The 20,701-nt window shown below is 50.0% G+C and overlaps 1 protein-coding gene across 1 annotated transcript in view; it reads right to left on the bottom strand.

Moving 5' to 3' along the window:
* The window catches only part of SEMA7A (semaphorin 7A (John Milton Hagen blood group)), a 58,867-nt gene that overhangs the window by 23,824 nt on the left and 14,342 nt on the right, over positions 1-20,701 (bottom strand). The window contains exon 4 of the mRNA XM_029065833.2: positions 1,830-1,966. Coding sequence (XP_028921666.1) covers positions 1,830-1,966 — 137 coding nt within the window. The remainder of the gene's footprint in view (positions 1-1,829; positions 1,967-20,701) is intronic.

Genomic DNA, 20,701 nt, shown 5'->3' with positions numbered 1-20,701 from the left:
GGTTTTTAAACTGCTGTTAGAAAAATCTCTTAGTGGAACGAGCACAAAGTCTAGGGCCAGACACACCTGAGTTCTGAACTCTGTTCAGCTGTTGATTTGCTGGGGAACTTTGGGCTTGGTCAAGCCTGCTCTCTGAACTCAAATTCTCCTGGTAGACACAGTAGTCTCCCAGATTATTCAGGGAAAGTACCTTGCAGTATTTCTGATCTTCGGTTCTACACTGTCAAACCTTCAAAACTCATCCTCCTTCCCAATCAGTCAATACATCAAACATACTTATTGAGTGCTTACTTTGTGCAGAGAACTGCACCAAGCATTTGGGAGAGGACAATAGAACAGAGTTAGTAGACATGTTCCCTGCCCACAATGGGCTCACAGACTATCCCCTTTATTCGATGAGACAGGGACAGGGTTTGAGGGGATACGATCTATCTTGCCCCCAATTTACAAATGACAAAACTGAAAGGCTAGGCTGCCTTAAAGAAGGATGTGGAGGGGAGAAGGCTGATTTCTCTATTTCTTCTTCCTCCTCTTCCACCTTCCCTGACCCAGGCAGAGAAGAGTAAGTGGGTCAGGATTTTTGTTGGGCTGGTCAGCCCACTTTCCTCTTGGAGGAGGAGGAGGATGAGAATGAGGAGGAAGAGGAGGGGGAGGAAGAGAAGGAGGAGGAGGAGGAAGAAGACAGACTCATTACTAAAGGGATTCCTCTCTTATCCCCAAACACAAGCCTTCAATTGTTCGGAGGTTGAAAGTTTAGGAAGCAGAGAGAAGAGGACACAGCAGGGTGGTATTGGTTGACAATTGGAAATTTTATTTTTTATATGGAATTTCCCAAGTGCTTACTATATAACAATAATGATAATAACTGTGGTATTTGTTAAGCACTTACTGTCAGGCACTGTACTAGGAGCTGGAGTGGATAAAAACAACACAGTCCCTGTCCCTCCTGGGGCTTGCAGTCTTAATCCCCATTTTACAGATGAGGTAACTGAGGCAAAGAGAAGTGAAGTGATTTGCCTTTGGTCACACTATGTCAAATGCGGTTCTAAGTGCCAGAGTAGGTACTAGTTAATCAGGTCAGACCCAATCCTATCCAGCATGGGACTCACATTCTAAGTAGGAGGGAGAACAGGTATTTTATCCCCATTTTTCAGTTGAGGAAACTGAGGCACGGAGAAGTTAAGTGACTTGCCCATGTCACACAGCAAGTAATTGGCAGAGCTGGGATTAGAACCCAGGTCCTCCAATTCCCAGGCCTGTGGTCTTTCCACTAGGCCACACTGCTTCTCTATCTGCAAGGATTTTCTATTCAGGACGTCTGAAGCACAGCAATTCTGAGATCACGGGGCAATTTAAATTGTTAGTACATTGCATTAATTATTTACTTTTCCTATTATTATATCCTTGACATTTTAATGTGTTGTTCTAAAATAGATATGACTTGGAGTTATATTTTCCCTCTCTCTCAGGTGTTTTCACTGTCAGCGCCCAGTCTCCGCTCCTGCCGCCGAGTTCCATGACTCAGAAGTGGTGCCCCTGTTCTGAGGCGTCCAGGAGGGAAACCGGTGACTCTGGAAAAGGTGAGGGGTCAGGGATTTCCCCTGGAGAAATGCCCTGGGCTTGTACAGACTTGGGTGGATTTCAGGAAATTGTTCCTTAAGAGGTCATCATGTGATGCTGAGGACCCCAAGGAAGCTCCCGGCACTACTCAGATCATATAGCCCCGGGGCCGTCACCAACCTCCCGAGAAAGCGACCAGAAATTTTCTTCCCACCCCTGGGTAGCCAAATGCCAGAAACTGGCCCTGGACCATGATGGAGGCCCTGTACCTTGAAATTGTTCTCCTGATGGTTGAAGTCAAAGTAGTAGAGCTTTCCGCGGCCTCCCACGTAGACGGAGTGGCTTCCTGGCTCGTGGAACAGCACCAGGTGGGGCTCAGTCTGATTAAACTCAAACCTCTTCTCCCCTGCAGGGCAAAGGAGAAGTGGGGTTACAGGAGACCTATGCAGCAGGGAAGGAGAAAAGAGTGGAAAGTCAGAGAGAGATGGCGAGGGAGAGAGAGGGAGAGGGAGGGAGAGAGATGAAGTGGGAAAGCGTTGGAGTGGGAGGAGCTCAAGAAGGAGAGAGATGGAGATGGATGGAGAGGAGTGAGGGAGATGAAGAGAGAGAGGGGGAAGAATGGAGAGGTAGAGAGATGGACAAGGAGCTAGGAGAAGAGGGGAGAGACGGGAAGGGGGAAAAGAGAGGGAAAGAGGAAGAGAAGGGGGAGAAGAGGAAAGAAGAGGAGAGACACACATCCCTCAATCTCTTGACCCCATTTCCCTCCCAGGAAGAGGTCAGACAAGCTGGAGACACGTCCGAACTGACAGGGAAGGGTTCTGGGAACCCAGGGATTAGATCTCTCTCAGTTGCTGGAGGTGACCACTCATTCATTCATGCATTCAATAGTATTTATTGAGCGCTTACTATGTGCAGAGCACTGTACTAAGCGCTTGGAATGAACAAGTCGGCAACAGATAGAGATAGTCCCTGCCGTTTGATGGGTTTACAGTCTAATCGGGGGAGACGGACAGACAAGAAAAATGGCAATAAATAGAGTCAAGGAGGAGCAGGAGTTCAACTGTGCCCACCCAGAGAGAGAGAGAGAGAGCCCCACCCACTGCATTTCTAGATTCTGCCTGAAGAGAAGGCAGATACTGATTGGGTCAGGCAGGGCTCAAAGTTAACTTCCAGAATCCAACCCCATGTACGTCATCATGGAGGCTCTCCTTTCCCAGAACCCTTAAGTCAACGTTGGATCACCTGGATCATACCCCCTTCCCAGCCACCTGAATCTTCCAGACTACAGCTCTCCCAGTCTTCATAGGCCTCCCTAAAGTCCATCACCTACAGAAATCCTTCCCTGATTGATTCATAACACCCACACTGAGAAACAGTGTGCCCTAGTAGATAGAGTATGGGTCTGGAAAGTCAGAGGATGCTGAGTTCTAATCCCAGCTCTGCCACTTGCCTGCTACAGTCTTGGGCAAGTCACTTAACTTCTCTGTGCCTCATTTTTCTGATCTTTAAAGTGGGAATTCAAGATCTGTTCTCCCTCCCCTTTAGACTGTGAGCCTCACGGGTAAGGGACTGTGTCTAACCTGATTATCTTGTACCTACCCCAGTGCTTAGTACCCATGGTAAGCACTTAATAAATACCATGTACAAGAAGCAGCATAGCCTAGCAGAAAGGGCATGGTCCTGGGAGTCAGAAGGACCTGGGTTCTAATTCCAGCTCTGCCACCTGTTTACTGGGTGATCTTGGGCATGTTACTTCAGTTCTATTTGCCTCAGTTACCCCATCTGTTAAATGGGGATTAAGACTCCGAGCCCCATGTGAGGACAGGATTGTGTCCAACCTGATTACCTTGTACCTACCCAGGGTTTAGGATAGTGTCTGGCACTATAAAAAATAAATAACAAAAATATTATCTAGACCAAGGCTCATCAATTATTTATATATGTGCATTTTTGTATTTTATGTATTGTATATTATAATATAAATTCTATCATATATATTTGTATTTTGTATATATAGCTACAACTCCTTCCCTGATCTCTCTCCCTCTCTGCAGTCTCACATTTCCTCCAGACTTTAAGACATCTCTACTTAGATGTCCTCCCGTCACCTCAAGCTTAACATGCCCAAAACAGAACTCCTTATCTTCCCACCCAAACCCCGTCCTCCCCCTCACTTTCTCATCACTGTAGACGGCACCACCATCCTTCCTGTCTCACAAGCCCATAATCTTGGCATTATCCTTAACTCCTCTCTCTCATTCAACCCACATATTCACTCCGTCACCAAATCCTGTCGGTCCCACCTTCACATCGCTGAAATCCACTCTTTCCTCTCCATCCAAACTGCTACCACATTAATCCGATCGCTCATCCTATCCCGCCTGGATTACTGCATCAGCTTCCTTCTTCACCTCCTGACTCTGACTGACCTCATCACCTCCTGTCTCTCCCCACTCCAGTCCTTACTTCACTCAAATGCCCAGATCATTTTTCTACAAAAATATTCAGGACAGGTTTCCCCACTCCTCAAAAAACTCCAGTGCTTGCCCATCCACCTCTGCATCAAACAAAAATTCTTCACTATTGGCTTTAAAGGCATTCAATCACCTCGCCTCCTTCTACCTCACCTCGCTATTCTCCTATTACAACCCAATCTGCACACTCTGCTCCTCTAACGCAAACCTTCTCACTGTGACTTGAACTCCTCTATCTAATAATGTTGGTATTTGTTAAGCGCTTACTATGTGCAGAGCACTGTTCTAAGCACTGGGGTAGACACAGGGGAATCAGGTTGTCCCTTGTGGGGCTCACAGTCTTAATCCCCATTTTACAGATGAGGTAACTGAGGCACAGAGAAGTTAAGTGACTTGCCCACAGTCACACAGCTGACAAGTGGCAGAGCTGGGGTTTGAACCCATGACCTCTGCCTCCAAAGCCCGTGCTCTTTCCACTGAGCCACACTGCTTCTCTATCTAGCCGCCTACCCCTCGCCCACATCTTGCCTGTTCTTAAATCCAACAAACAATTACTCTCCCCTCTTTCAAATCCTACAGACAATTACACTCCCCTCATTGAAGGCACATCTCCTCCAAGAGGCCTTCCCAGACTAAGCCCCCCTTTCCTCTTCTCCCACTCCCTTCTGTTTATCCTGACTTACTCCCTTTGTTCTTCCCCCTCCCAATCCCACATGTAAACATCTGTAATTTATTTATTTATATTTGTATTAATGTTATCTCCCCCCACAGACTGTAAGCTCACTGTGGGCAGGGAATGTGTCTGTATATTGTTGTACTCTCCCAAGTGCTTCATTCAGGGCTCTGCATACAATAAGTGGTCAATAAATACGACTGAATGAATGAATTTATATATCCATGTATATCATCAATGGCATTTATTGAGCACTTACTGTTTGCAGAACACTGTAATAAGTGCTTGGGAGAGTACATTACAGTAGAGTTAGTAGACACATTCCCTGGCCACAAAGAACTTGCAGTCTAAAGAAGGAGACAGGCATCTCTCTTCTGATCTCTTTCTCCCCCCATTTCTCCCCCTTCCCCTACCTCACCTCCCTCCCCTTTCTCCTCCCTCCTACCTCCCTCCTACTTAGACTGCAAGCCCTGTGGAGGACAGGGGCTTTGTCCAACCTGATTAACTGGTATTTACCCCAACGCTTAGTACAAAGCTTGGCACCCAGTAAACACTTAACCAGTAGCACGATTACTAAGTCAGCTGCCGACAGGGGCTTAGCATGAGTACTGGCCAACCTGGTGCATGATTCCCGTGTTGCAAAGTTGGTGAAAATCCAACCCAATGAGGACTTGCCTGGGGACTTGAGAGGTTTATGCGACTGGTTTTTTAAAGACCTTATCTTCCAGGAAACTGACAGAATTTGTTTGACTGAACTCGGCCTGGTCCAGTGACCAATCAGCTCGGGGTACAGAATGTTCTGTAAAAAGTGACCATTGTGACTGGACGCTTGCAAAACATCCTGGCCTCCATTTCCTCCTACCTGCTACTTCCCTATCCTGTCCCTAATTCGTTCATTAGGATTGTGTTGACCTCCACTTTGTTCCTCTCCTGAGTACTTAGTACAGTGTTCTGCTTAGGCGCTCAGTCAATTCCAATGATTGATTAGTGTTCAATTCCACAACTACTGAGGGCCAACCTTAGGAGCATCCAAACAATAATAATAACACTAATAATAATAATAATGGTATTTGTTAAGCCCTTACTACTTGCCAAGCATTGTTCTAAGCGCTGGGGTAGATACAAGGTAATCAGGCTGTCCTACATGGGGTTCACAGTCTTAATCCCCATTTTACAGATGAAGTAACCGAGGCACAGAAAAGTTAAATGATTTGCCCAAGGTCACACAGCAGAGAAGTGGCAGAGGCAGGATTAGAAGCCACGTCCTCTGACTCCCACGGGACAGGGACTGTGTCCAACTTGATTAGCTTGTATCTATCCCATTGCTTAGTACAGTGCCTGGCACATAGTAAGCACTAAACAAATGCCACAGTTACTGTCAGCAAGGTTTGGCACATAGTGAGCACTTAACTTGTCTGGTCTTATGCTGTCAAGTCGTTCCGACCCCTAGCGAAGCCACGGAGATGTCTCTCCCAGAATGCCCCACCTCCATCAGCAATCATTCTGGTAGTGGATCTGTAGTTTTCTTGGGAAAACTATGGAAGCGGTTTATCACTGCCTCCTTCCATGCAGTAAACTTGAATCTCTGCCCTCGACTCTCTCGCCTGCCACTGCTGCCCAGCCCAGGTGAGTTTCGATATTCACCCCACCCTCACCAGCACAGCACTTAGGTACACATCTATAAATTACATATTATAAATTACTTACGAGACTCTGGCATGCTAACTAGTTACCGATCCCCCTGAGCTCTCTTCCAAGAGGTCTTCCCAGACTAAGCCTCACTTTTCCTCATCTCCCACTCCCTTCCGGGTCAGCCTGATTCTTTCCCTCTGCTCTCCCCCTCCTCTCCCAGCCCTACAGAACTTACGTATATATCTGTAATCTTATTTATATCTATGCCTGTTTGCTTGCATTGATGTCTTGATGCCTGTTTACTTGTATTAATTTCTCTCTCCCTCGCTCTAGACTATGAGCTCATTGTGGGCAGCGATTGTCTCTCTTTATTGCTCTGTTGTACTTTTCCAAGTGCTTAGTACAGTGCTCTGCACACAGTAAGCACTCAATAAATACAATTAAATGAATGAAGTCCTCATTTCTATTAATGTCTGTCTCTCAAAGCACTTAGATGATACCATTAAAAAAATGTAAAAAAGAAACCAGTTCCAGAACTTATGCCCCATTGGTCCAAGGCCTCAGTGGGAGGTTCCATCTCCCCTCTCTCCTTCTTTCCCTCTCATGGGCCTCTCTCTCACCTCTCCCAGAGTACATGTGCAGGATAAAACAAAGGAGATTAACCCTCTGGCAGCTTTGAGATAATGACTTATTAACCCTCAGGCAGCTTTGAGATAATAAATCATTCCTCTAGCAGGCCCGATGTTTTAGCACATACAGCTAAATTAGCAAACACATTCCCTGCCCACAGTGACCTTACGGTCAAGAGAGGGAGATGGACATTAATAGAAATAAGTAATTTATAATATGTAATTTAGAGATGCATGTACATAAGTGGCTGTGGTCTTGCAGATGGGGCGAATAACAAATACCCAAAGATCACGGATCCAAGTGAAGAGACAATACAGAAGGGAGATGGAGCCAGAGAAAAGAGGGCTTAATCCAGGAAGGCCTCTTGGAGGAGATGTGACCTTAATGGAGTCTATCAACCCTGTTGTATTGTACTCTCCCAAGTGTTTAGTACAGTCCTCTGCACACAGTAAGCACTCAAAAAATACCATTGATTGATCGATTGATTGATTAATATTGGGGGTGGGAGGGAGTCTTCTAGACTGTAAGCATGTTGTGGACAGGAAACATGCCTTCTAATTCTGTTGCACTGTACTCTCCCAAGCGCTTAGTACAGTAAATAAATAGCACTGATTGATCGATTGGTAGAGGCTGAAGCCAGGTGGTGCACAAAAGAGGACGATCAATTCTTCCGGGCCTGCAGTGATGGCACAATGTTCTCAATCTGCTCCTTGCCCCCATCAATCAACCCTACCTCTCTTCCTGAGGGCACAGTGCTCATTCCCACCGTTACCCTTCTGCAGCCCAAGGCCACCATGACCTTGACCACTTACGGGCGGGCATTCCCCACGAGGTCCACTTGGGATCAGATCGCACACGTTATCCTCAATGGCCTCTCCTCCCCTCCCAGGATGCCCCTCCGCCCCACCCCTCTGCTCTGCCAATTGGGCTCTTCGAGATGCCCAGCCTCAGTTGGAACACTGTAGCTACCCACATTCACCAGGATGAAGAGGAGGTTCGGGACGAGGAGGGGACGGTATCTGATAGGCCCCATTACCCTGGTCAGGACGTTAAGTTAAGCGAGCACGTTGTCCTCGGTTGGGGATCCGAGCCAGGCAGCGGAACAGAATGTACTGATGGGACGATGGGAATCTTCGGGGATCATGGCCCCTGGCCGAGATGCACTGGCAAGGGATCGTGGGCGAGAAGAGGAGGGCAGAGAGAGGGCAGCCAAGCCCTAAGCCTCCCCCTTCCCCTGGGCACTGAAGACACTACCCCAGATCCTCAGAGCTGTTCTGGCACTAACCCAGCCTGAGAGGCAAAGACTAATCAGGCTCTTGCCTTTTCCCCTTCAATCCATCGATCTATCACTGGCAGCTATTGAGCACTGATCATGTGCAGAACACTATACTAAGTGCTTGGGAGAGTTCAACGGAGGTGATAGATCGGATTCCTGCCCTAGAGGAGCTGACCACATAGCTACTGCTTTGTATCTACCCCACTGCTACCCCATAAGTATCTGTCATAAGCTCTTCATAACTACCTTATTGCTATTATTGTTGTTATTATTAATCATAATCATAACAAGTGCTTAACAAATACCATTATTAATAATAATAATGGCATTTGTTAAGCATTTACTTTGTGTCAGACACTGTACTAAGCATTTCTGTGGATACAAACATATCGGGTTGGACACAATCCCTGTCCCAAGTGGGGCTCACGGTCTCAATCCCCATTTTGCAGATGAGGTGACTGAGGCCCAAAGAAGTGAAGTGACTTGGCCAAGGTCACACAGCAGACAAGTAACAGAGCTGGGATCGGAACCCACGTCCTCTGACTCCCAGGCCCGGGCTCTATCCACCATGCCATGCTTCTTCTCTCGGTTGAGATTCTTTGAAAGGCTAGAGGAACCCGCAGACCACACGAATGAAAGGAAGCCAAGCTACTGCTAGAAATGGGTCGTTGTTTTGGGGTGAACTTCCTTGTGTTGGCCATGAGATTGCATTTTTGCAAAGTAAAGGACCTGGGGAGGCTCCCCACCCTTCGCCACCGCATGGGCTTCAACCTGCTCTGAATCAGAGATGGAAAGTGATAGGAGGTGGCTTGGGCAAAGGGGGAGGAGGGCGGGGGTCAGGGGGAGGGGAATGGGGTGGGGAAGCAGAGAAGCAAGGGGAGGCTGGCAGTCCAGCAGTGAGTCTGGAGCTGAAGTTCTTTTCCTCTTGACCCTCCCCACCCCTCCAGCAGGGTAAAATTAAACCCTCTGGTCACCGACGTCAGGGATTTGGGTTTCCTGACTCAGCCCTGCCCTGGCCTCTGTGCCACTTCCCAGCCAGCCAAATGAGCCCCTGGGCTCCTGCCCCTTCAAAACCCCATCATTAAGGCCGACAAACATGCTAACCAGACCACTTGTGAGGTTCCGGGGGCGGGGGTGGGAGGGCAGGAGGGTCCTTTCATCTTCTCAGGATGGGACGGAAACCATTCTCCCCCCACCAAGCCAGTTCCCTTAGCAGGAAGGGCACTGAGGTCACATCCAAGAGCCCTCACCCACAGAGTCATCCTCTCGCCCTCTCGCTCAGGAACTCCAGATGCTGTTGGCGGGGGAGGCATCCCCTCCCCACCCCCCAGATGTCTTGCCCCAAACCCTCACCTTCCAGCACCACCGAGAAGCAGCATGGTCTAGTAGAAAGGGAACAGCCCTGGGAGTCAGAGAACCTGGGTTCGAATCATTCGTTCGATCATATTTATTGAGCACAGAATACTGTACTCAGCTCTTGGGAGAGTACACTAGAACAAGAAATAGACACATTTCCTGCCCACAGTGAACTGACAGTCTAGCGGATGAGGCTCTGTAACTGGCTTGCTGTGTGTTCTGGGGCAAGTCACTTTATGACACTGGGCCTCTATTTCCTCATCTGGAAAATGGGGATCTGGTTCTCCCTTCCTTCACACTGTGAGCCCCGTGTGGGTTAGGGACTGTGTCCAGGCTGATGATTCATTATTTCATTCAATTGTAATTACTGGGCACTTACTGTGTGCAGAGCACTTTACTAAGCACTTGGAAAGTACAATTCAGCAACAAATAGAGACAGTCTTCTCTCTAGATTGTGAGTTCATTGTGGGCAGGGGCTATGTCTACCAATTCTGTTGTATTGTACTCTCCCATGTTTTGCACACAGTACGCGCTCAATAAGTACAATTGATTGATTGACTGTATATACCCAGGACTTAGTATAGGCCTTGGCCCATAGGGCTTAACAAAAACCGAAATGGTCATTATTACCCCTCTGACCCCAGATTCAGTATCCAGGTGTTATGGTAGAAGAAATAGTAATTAAGTAAGTAAGTAGTAAGAAATAGTAATTAAGTAAGTAAGTAGTTAGTACATGCTAAGCACTGTACTGAATGCTGGGAAAGAATACCCGAGGGGGAATTAGACCCAGTCCCTGGGCCTTAGGGGGCTTACACAATCAAAAAATAGCATGAGCTGGGAATGTGTCTGCTAGCTCTGTTGTATTCTTCCAAGCACTTAATACAGTGCCCTGCACAGAGTAAGAGCTCAATAAATACCACTGTCGACAATGAAAGATGAAAAAGTGGGGAGAGGGGACTGGTTTGCCCCACCCGGGGGGGAAACCGGTTTGTTTTCTACTCTGATCCACTCGGTGAGTTTTGAGGCCACCTCTCTGGAAGGCATTTAATATCTGTAGAGAAAGTTAAAAAATGGGTTGTGTTGTGGAGGTGAAGATGGAGAGAGGGAGACAAAGAGCAAGTCTGGACCAAGTGGTGGTAGTAGTAACAGCATTTATTGAGTTCCTACTTGGTGTGGTACCCAAGTGGAGGTGAAGTAGTTGTCTGGGGGTAAGGGCAGTGGTTTTCCTGTTCTAATCACCCAGGAGGTTCTAGGGACTCACACCTTAGTACAGAGCTTGGCACATTTTAAGTGCTTAACCAATACTACAATTATTAACAATTATTAAGCTGGCTTAGCTTGTGCAGCAAGGTAAAGACATCTCTGGACTGTAAGCTCGTTGTGGGCAGGGAACATGCCTGTTTATTGTCATATTGTATACTCCCCAGGGCTTAGTACAGTGCTTTTCATAAGTAAGTCCTCAATCAATAAGGTCGACTGACTGACAGACATATCAGGAAAGGTGAAACAAAGCTTTAAGGCAGATAAAGACAAGGTCAAACACACAATATAAAAACAAAAAATCAGTGAGGAGCAGTGACTAGAGGAGCAGAATTTCTGGCTCCTCCCAGCTCAGAGTGGACAGCTGCCTGAAGGGTGAGCAGCCGTTCCAGGAGCCAGGGACTGGTTTCTGATGGGACGATACTGGGTCACCCCCCCACCCCCCAGCCCCGCTGCTCCATTGCCTCTTCCCGTTCCTCAGCCCCTGCACAGCCCGCAGCCGGGCCCAAGGAATCTTCAATGGCAACAATTGTTCTCTGGCGAAATGGCTGCGCGGCAGAGATGAATGCAAGAAAAGAGGCCTTTGTTTGCTGGAGGGCACCGAGGGATCGATGGCAGGAAGAGCTGATGGACAAAATCAGAGGCATCCAGATCGTGTCTCGGACCTGAGCATTTCCAGAGATTCCCCCACAGCCCAGTGGTCCCCGGAATCAAGGTTTCCCAGAGCTCTGTGGGGGCAGAGAGAAGTAGAGGGGCCAGGGTAGGTGGCAGAGGGAGGTGGGGGGAGAGAAAGAGAGAGAGAGAGAGAGAGAGAGCACACACAAACCCTTCCCGGCACTTTTGCTGCAGACTTGGTGGATAAAGTCCAGGAGATAGAGGATGGAGTCAGGACAAGGGATCAGACATCCAATGCCTGACCTATTTCCCTGGGCCTTGCCCTCCAAAAGCACCCCAAGGGTCCCCAAGCACCCTGGAGGCAGAGGGAGGAGGGTGCCAGCCGGGGACGTCACCAGGGGGAGGTGGAGGTGGAGGTGGAAAGGGAGGAAAAACAACCCTTAAATCTCCTCCTCCACCCCCATGGCTCAGTCATTTCCCAGCACCTCACAATCTTTCCTGGAAAGTGGCATTTGCTAGGGCCTTACTATGTGGCAAGCACTATGCTAAGCGCTGGGGTGGAAACAAGCAAATTGAGGATGGACAGAGTCCCTGTCTCACATGGGGCTCTCAGTTTTAATCTCCATTTTATAGATGAGGTAACCGAGACCCAGAGATGTGAAGTGACTTGCCCAAGGTCACCCAGCAGAGAAGTGGCGGATTAGAACCCTGGTCCTTCTGACTCCTAAGCCTGTGCTCTAGCCATATGAGAGGGGAGGGGAGTAAGGGGGTGCTAGCGACATGGACTTGAGTACTGCCCCTTCAATCGTCCCCCCCTCAGCTGCCTGGCACTGGGGTGTCCAGAGCCCCACTTGCTGGGAGATGCAGGACCCCTGAGAGCCAGGTCTGGGTCCACACTGCCCCTAAGAATACTAATGGGAATTTTTGTTTAGGGCTCATTCTGTGTCGAGGACTCTGTTAAGCGCTGGAGTGGATATAAGATAATCAGGTTGGACACAGTTCCCGTCCCACATAGGGCCTGCAGTCTAACGGGGAGGGAGAACAGATATTAAACCCCCATTTTACAGATGAGGAAACTGAGGCCCAGAGAAGAAAAGTGATTTGCCCAAGATCACCCAGCAGGAAAGTGGCAGAGCTGGGATTAGAATCCACGTCCTCTGACTCCCAAGCCCGTGCTCTTCCCACTGAGCCATGCTGCTTCTACAGATGAGGAAATAATACTGATGGTATTTGTTAAGCGCTTACTATGTGCAAAGCACTGTTCTAATGAGGATCGTCTTCCTCTACAGAGACCTGACACTTCTCAGTGCACTTGTTTGTTGTTACTGCTGCTGCTGCTGATGCTTGTGGTGGTGGTGGCAGCGGTAAGGCTGAGGGAAAGGGAGCTGCAGGAGCTCTGAAGAGGCGGAAGGAAACAACCAGGTCAAACCAGTCTATCTCCCAAGGCCACCAGCTTCCCACTCCCATCACCCTGCCGGGGAAGCCAGCCAGCTGGAGGAAATTGCAGCCAAGGCCCAGGAGGCATCATCATCATCATCATCATCATCATCATTCTCCACAAATCTTTACTGGCCTCCCACAGGGTGTATGCCACTGGGCCAGACACTATTTCATCATTCCTTGAGTTTCAGTGGCCTTCCCACCTCAGGAGAGCTCAAAGGGCTTTCCTTCCATTCCCCCACCCCCAGGAAGTAGGGAACCGCAGGTATAATTAGCTCCGTTTACATGTGGGAAAATTTTGTCCCAGAGAGGGTGGGAGATTTATCTAATCTCACCCAGCAAATCTGCCCTTTTGAGTGGCTGCTCTCACTAACGGCTCCCTAGGATGTGGCCAACATCAGAAGCTTTCAGTTTCTCAGAGGGGGAAACTAAGGCAGCAAGAGAGTTTTACCGAAACATCTCCCCCACCTATCTCCCTCTCTACTACGACTACTATTTAAATACTAAATCCCTAAGCATTCAAGTACTCACACTAACCCATTTCTAACTATGGCATTTACATCAGTGGCTTCGTCTATGTCCCCCACTAGACTGTAAGCTCCTCGAGGAGAGGGATCATGCCTACCAACTCTATTGTATAATCCTCTCCCTTTCTTTTTCGTGGTCTTTGTTAAGCTCTTACTGTGCGTCAAACACTTTTCCCACTGTTGGGGGAGATACAAGTCAATCAGGTAGGAAGGACACGGTCTCTGTCCCAAATGGGGCTCATGGTTCAACTAGGAAGAACAGGTTACTTGATCCTCATTTTATAGATGAGGCAACTAAGGCACTGAAAAGGTAAGTGACTTACCCAAGTTCACATGGCAGGCATTTGGCGGACCTGAGAATGGAATCCAGGTCCTCCGATTCCCAGATCTGTGCTCTTTCCACTAGACCATGATCCCAAGTGCTTAATCTAATGCTCCTCCCACAGTAACCGCTCAGTAAATAGCATTGATGATGGAGGTGGGGGGCACGCGGGAGCCTAAGACCAAGACCTGGAGACCTGATTCCCCATCTGGGGACAAATAGAAGAAGCATGGCCTAATGGATAGAGCACGGGCCTGGGAGTCAGAAGGACCTGGATTCTAATCCCGGCTCCACTGTGCTGTGTGACCTTGGGCAAGTCACTTTACTTCTCTGTGCTTCAGTTACCTCCTCCATAAAATGGAGATTAAGACTGTGAGCCCTATGTGGGACTCGCACTGTGTCCAGCCTGAATAGTTTTTATCTACCCCAGTGCTTAGTACGGCACATAGTCGGTGCTTAACAAATTACAAAAAAATTAAAATAAAAGGAGGCCCTCTCCCCATGGCAACTCCTGGAAATAGGAAATCCAGGGCCTGCGGCTGTCAGGTCTCTAGCCCGGCTTCTCACATGTCCCACCCCGGGCAGGGGCCCAGTTTTGACGGGAGAAGACGCAAGGCAGCAACCTTTCATCCTACCATTGAGATGGGGAGAGGTGGTTGTTAAAGTCAACCTCCCAACGGCCGCCCTCTGCCCCCACCTCCCCACAAATACCCTGAGAATCCTGAAAGCATCTGCAGGGCCGAGCTACCCCCTGAGGTCCGTCCCAGACACAGGGACCACCCCCGCCCGGCAGGCAGGAGACTGCATCTTCCTCCTGCCCTGGGCTCCGGCTGATCCTGGCCTCTAATCTCCGGGTCGGGTCGGGATTGTGTCTAAAAGCAGCAGCGTCTGGCACCGTGTCTCTCCGCCGGCTCCTGCGGCTGTCACGTTAGTAGCTGAGTAAGCAGCGGCTAAAAGCTCCCTGAATAGCCTACCGCATGCACAACCAGCAGGCGGGTCACTAAAGGCCAGAGCCTGACCTCTCAGAAGCCCCAAGGAAAAGCTGCTGAGAGCCCCCAGAGAAGGGCCAAAGGAAGGGACAGTCCCATAACAATAATCACAATAATAACAATAATAATCATAAAATGATCACGGTGGGATTTGTGAAGCCCTCACTAGGCACCCACCACTGTAGTAAGCGCTGGGGTAGATATGAGATGGTCAGGTCGGATGCGGTCTCTGTCCCACATGGGGCTCACAGGCTGAAACCCCACTTTCCAGATGAGGAAACTGAGGAACAGAGACGTGAAGCAATTTGCCCAAGGTCATGCAGCAGGCAAGTGGCGGAGCTGGGATTAGTACCCGGGGGCTCCCCTCCGCTGGCGGAAGGGACATTTCCAGGCTGGGGCCGACCTGCTGAGAGTGGGAGTGAGCTGAGCAGTCCCTTTGGCCGGCTGGGGACCCCAGGCAAGTGGCAGAATGGAGCCTCACAGTCCCGTTTCCTCTCCCACCCTCCCTCTGCCTGGTCATATGGAGGAGGCAGTTGCCAAGAGCAACTCATCTGCTCCTCAGGAGCAAGGAAGCCAACTCACACAGGACAGCTGCTCCCCCCGAGTCAGAGCCCCCATCTGGGCTTGGTTTTTTGGATGGGGGGAATTCACGGCATTTGTTAAGCGCTTACTATGTGTCAAGCACTGTTCTATGTGGCAGGGTAGAAACAAGCTTATCAAGGCTGGGCACAGTCCCTGTCCCACATGGGGTCGTAGACTAAATTGGAGGGAGAAGGATTTAATCTCCATTTGGTAGATGAGGTAACTGAAGCGAAGAGAAGTTAAGTGGCCCAGTGGAAAGTGGCCTAATCCCAACTGTGCCACTTAACCACCGGGTGACCTTGGGCAAATCACTTCTCCATGCCTCAGTTACCTCATCTGTAAAATAGGGATTAAGACTGTGCCCTACGTGGCACAGGGATTACATCCAACCCAATTTTCTTGTACCTACCCAGTGTTTAATACAGTGCTAGACACACAGTAAGCACTTAACAAATATTATTTTTTTAAAAAATTGACTTGTCCAAGGTCACAGAGCAGACAAGCTGGGGAACCGGGATTGGAACCGAAATCTTCTGACTCCCAGGTCCATGCTGTTCCCCTAGGCTACACTGCTCCTTGGCTTGTCTGGCCAAGATGGCCCTCTGTGGCAACCTCCCAGGGACAAAGGCTCCAGCTAGGGGTGCCATCCAGGAACTGCCCTGGCTAACTCCCGGCAATTCCCGCTCAGGAATTGGTGATCCCATCCCAGCCCCTCCCCTCTCCAAGCCCTGGACCCCTGAGCCAGCTGGGCACCAACACCTCCATACAGGCACCTGGAAAGCAGAATGAAACAGAAACCACATGGCAGTTTAGGAAGAACTGGGGAGAGTTCCCTGAGCACCCTCTACTTCAACCGCCCCACTCTGAACCCCCTGGCAGCAGCTAGTTCTAATGGAAACCCTCCAGCTGGTGCTTGGGGAGGGGCTGCTCGGGGAGGGGTGAGGGTGCTGCTCGGCTCCCTTCCCTCCCTGGCCTCAGACAGCCTCTAGGTCCCCTGATCTTTACCCATTCGGGGACAGACGGAGTTCTATGCCACCAGTCGTCAAGGAGCCGAGATGGCCCAATTCCAGGCCAGGGTAATGCCCCTCCCACCCTGCGCCACCCCAGAGTGGAGTATCCTCTGCTCACTTCCTTATCTTTTACTCCCAAAGTCATTTCCTTCCGCATATCTGACCCGAACAGATTCTTCCTGCCCAGCCCGCCAGGCCCCAGCGTGGACCTGTTGTGCTGTTTGTTACACACCTGCTCCGTAATCAGCTCCATGGCTCATCCAGAACCCGGCGTTCTTCCTCCCCTAACCAGTTTATCCACATCTCCCCCATCCTACCCAGCCCGCCTGCTAGCCCACCTTCCTGCCCATTTGCTCGTGACCGGGTCCACCCGAGGCACCGAGGGTGGCCATGCTGTGGGCGGAGCAAGCACGGTATTTTTATCCCCAGCGGAGGAGGGAGGTCTGCCTTGGCACACCCAGCTCTTCCCCTACTAGCCTTGCCACCAACTGGGGTGGCAGAACGAGGTCGTGTTTGGCATGGGGGAGAACCAAGTGGGCAGTGGGGCTGCGGAACGAGAAGTGTGATGGCAAATGCTGGGGATGTCATCGAGGGATGGTACCCACCATGGGTGGATCAGGATCGTCAGGAAGCTCTTGGAGAGTAGGGACCATATGGACATGGAGCAAGGGCATCAAACAAATCTGGGTGTTTCCGCCTGTGGGGGGGAGGGGTGGCGGTCCTGGGGCTCTACACATTAGCCCATTGTGGGCGGGGAATGTGTCCATTTATTGTTCTATTATACTCTCCCAAGTGCTTAGTACTGTGCTCTACACACAGTAAGTGCTCAATAAATACTATCGAATGAATGAATAAATTTCCTGGCCAACGAGATTTGGCTCCAGACTGGCCTGGCAACCTCCCCGGGGGCCATGGCCCTAGTTAGGATGGCCTTCAGGACCGTTTTTTTTTAATGTGCCAGGCACTGTTCTAAACACTGGAGTAGATTCCGGCTAATCGGGTTGGACTCAGTGCCTGTCCCACTTGGGGCTCGCGGTCTGAATCCCCACTGTACAGAGGGAGTAACTGAAGCAAAGAGAAGTGAAGGGACTTGGCTGAAGTCACACAGCAGACAAGTGGTGGAGCCAGCAGGCGCGGATACCTCAATGGGCTATTTGAAAGCCCAGAGAGGAGTGACTGGAGAATGGCAGGAACGCATGAGCTAGCCCAGGGGAATGCTGGGAATGTGTCTGGAATGAGGACTGTGCCCTCAGACCGGAAGATCTTCATTGTGCTGAAGGGCAGGGGGCAGGGGGCAGAGAAAGGTTGCCTTTCTGCAGGGGGCGGCGGGGAGTGGAGGAGCCAGGAGTCGATGCCACACTGGGCCTTTCTTCCCCCTCGCCGCCCCCCGCCCTCCACACATGCACCGCATCTCAAGGGAACTTGTGCAGCTGACATGAGAATTGATATCATCTTCATTTTCATCATCATCCTCATTCTCCTCCTCCTCTGCCTTATCAGCAATCTGCGGCAGGGTCTCTTGGTGTTGGGCCACTAGGGATGTGGAACTTTCCGATTGGGCAGGCTTCCCCCTTCCTCCCGGGGTTGAGAGCCACCTGAACTGCCTCCCCCCAATCCCCAATTTCCTCCCTCAAGACCCAGCTTCAGTTGCAGAGGCACTCCCTCGCCTCCCCCACATCCACCCCCGGCCCAGATAGCCATCACCCCTCACAAGTTTGACGTTTGAAGATGAGGGAGCTGACAACTCTGCTATTTCAATGTAGGTTACCGCTGCCTGCTGAGGATCGTAGTTATACATGTGCACACTCGCACACACATATATCGAGCTATCGCTGGTATTATGGAGCGGGAGGGAAGCCTCTTAAATAGGGTGGGGCGGGACTCTGCTGAGGAGTGTGTGGGTGGGTTCCCAACCCCTCAGGAGGTAGGATACCTCACTCCCACTCCAGCTACCACCCATCCATCCTCCAGGGCCCTGACTCTTCCCCAAACCCCAGCCCAGCCCAGAATCATCACCCCAGCTGTAGGCAGAGCAGCTGTAAAGTGGTACGAAAAATGGGACGGAGCAACTTGGAATCTTGTCCAGCCAATGCCTCGGAGAACTGTCTGGGGGCTGTGGGGAGGTGACTCCCTCCACCCTCCGCCCTCTGCCCTCCCGCCCCCAGCCATGCCGGCTCTGGAAGGCCACCTGACTTGGGATGAAGAAGCAGAGATGGGGAGAGTGGATGTCCGTTCTTTAGCTTCTGCCCCCGAAGGAAGCCGGTGCAATCAAAGAACATACTCTGACCAAGTGTGTGAGCTGTCCAAGCATGTATGCCGACCAAATGAGCAGGCTGACCAAGTGGGAAGACTGACCAATCGTAGGATGACCAAGAGCGTGGGATGAGGAAGCGAAGACTGGCCAAGCATGCAGGCCTACAAAACTCATAGCCTCTGTTCAGCGGCTGGGACTGGGAGCTTAGGTAATAATTATGGTATTTGTTAAGCACTTACTATGTGCCAGTCATTGTTCTAAGCCGGCTGCGTACCATGTCTACTGGAAAATGTGCAGGGCAAATTCTGAAAGGAGATGAACCCTTTGGAGAATGTCTGGCCTCTCAAACCCTTACCATAGATGCGAAGCCACCTATACTTACATCTTCCTCAGGCCGGGAGCTCCATATGGGACAGGGACTGTGTCCGACCTGATTATTTTGTATCTCTCACAGCCCTTAGTCCCGTGCTTGGCACATGGTAAAAGCTTAACAAACACCACATGTATTGATACCGTTACCTCCACAGGGAATTGCCAGTTCCCCTTTTATACCAGCTGCCGATAGTTTTTCCCTGGTGCCCAGGGGAAACGGTGATCATGAGTGACGTTGGGGCTGGAATTCCGCTGGGGAAGGGAGAAGCCTTATTGCTCAGACTCGCTTCATCGGAGAGTAAGGAGAGTGCCTGGGTGGTCGCTCAGCAAGTCTGAGCTCTGACTTCTTCCTGTGAGTCAGGGTCCCATCACCACCCCCACCCCCTCCTTGTTGCTCCCTCCTGCCCAGGAGCTTTGCACGGAGAGAAAATGCTTCTGATTTTGACAGGGCTCTCAGCTCATTCATTCATTCAATAGTATTTATTGAGCACTTACCATGTGCAGAGCACTGTACTAAGCGCTTGGAATGCACAAGTCGGCAACAGATAGAGCTCGGACTCTAGGCAGTCAAGAAGCATTCATTCATGTATTCGATCGTATTTATGAATGCTTACTTTGTGCAGAGAACTGTACTAAACACTTGGGAAGTACAATTCAGCAACAGCAGCGTGGCCAAGCAGAAAGAGAATATGTCTGGGAGTCGGAGGACTGGGGTTGTGAGCCCGGTTCTGCCATGTACCTGCTGGGTGACCTTGGGCCGAATAACTAAACTTCTCTGTGCCTCAGTTACCTCAACTGTAAAATGGGGATTAAGACGGGGAGCCCCACGTGGGACATGGACTGATTCCAACCTGATTATCTTGTATCTCACCAGTGCTTGGGAACATCGCCTGGCACATAGTAAGTGCTTAACAAATACAAGAAAAAAATAATAAAGGTCTATGAACAGGCAGCAGTCGAGAGGTGGGAGGAGGAGGAGGGAGAACAGAGCATGTTACACTCTGAGTCCTAGCCCACTCCCTGCCCAGCTAGTCAATAAACCTTCTGGTCACTCTTTTCCGCCTCAGTTATATTGCCTGGGGAAGCAATACAGTAGCAGGGCCCCTTAGAAAGAGATGGGTTCATCTTCCCATGCTGCAGCTGGCCTGTTGCAGGACTCTGGGCGAGACACTCACCCGCTCTGACTCTCCGTCTCCTCATCTCTTCAATGGGGTTAAGATACCTGCTCTCCCGATCTCTTAAATTGGGAGCTCCCTGTGTGGCAGGGATCGTGTCCGCTTGATGATCTCTCGTCTCTATGCCAGCGGTTTGTGGGGCATTTGACTCGGAGGTGGTACTTCAAACACACCATAACTAGCGAACAGATGCCTTAGCTTTTTCCCAGCAGGCCAATGCTGAACACAAAACTCAGGGTCTGGCTGCTTCTGTCAGTTCGTGGCACCCAATCCAGCTGGCTACCGACTTCATAATAGTAACAATGTCAACAACAATAATAATAATTGTGGTATTTGTTAAACGCTTACTATGTGCCAGGAACTGTACTAAATGCTGTGCCCCATCTAATTATCACATATCTATCTCACAGATTCAGGACTTGAAAAATACCCTATCATTACAATTATTATCATTGTTGCTGATGTCGTTATTATTATTATTGTTGATATTAAGACTCAGGAAGTCTGGGAAAACAGCAACCCAGGATCCAGGGCAAGGCTGTGACGTTTTCTTT

Source organism: Ornithorhynchus anatinus, chromosome 5 (genome assembly GCF_004115215.2).
Source record: "Ornithorhynchus anatinus isolate Pmale09 chromosome 5, mOrnAna1.pri.v4, whole genome shotgun sequence".
Taxonomy (NCBI): domain Eukaryota; kingdom Metazoa; phylum Chordata; class Mammalia; order Monotremata; family Ornithorhynchidae; genus Ornithorhynchus; species Ornithorhynchus anatinus.
Note: the sequence above shows the minus strand (reverse complement) of the source record. Positions and strands in the feature narration are given on the sequence as shown.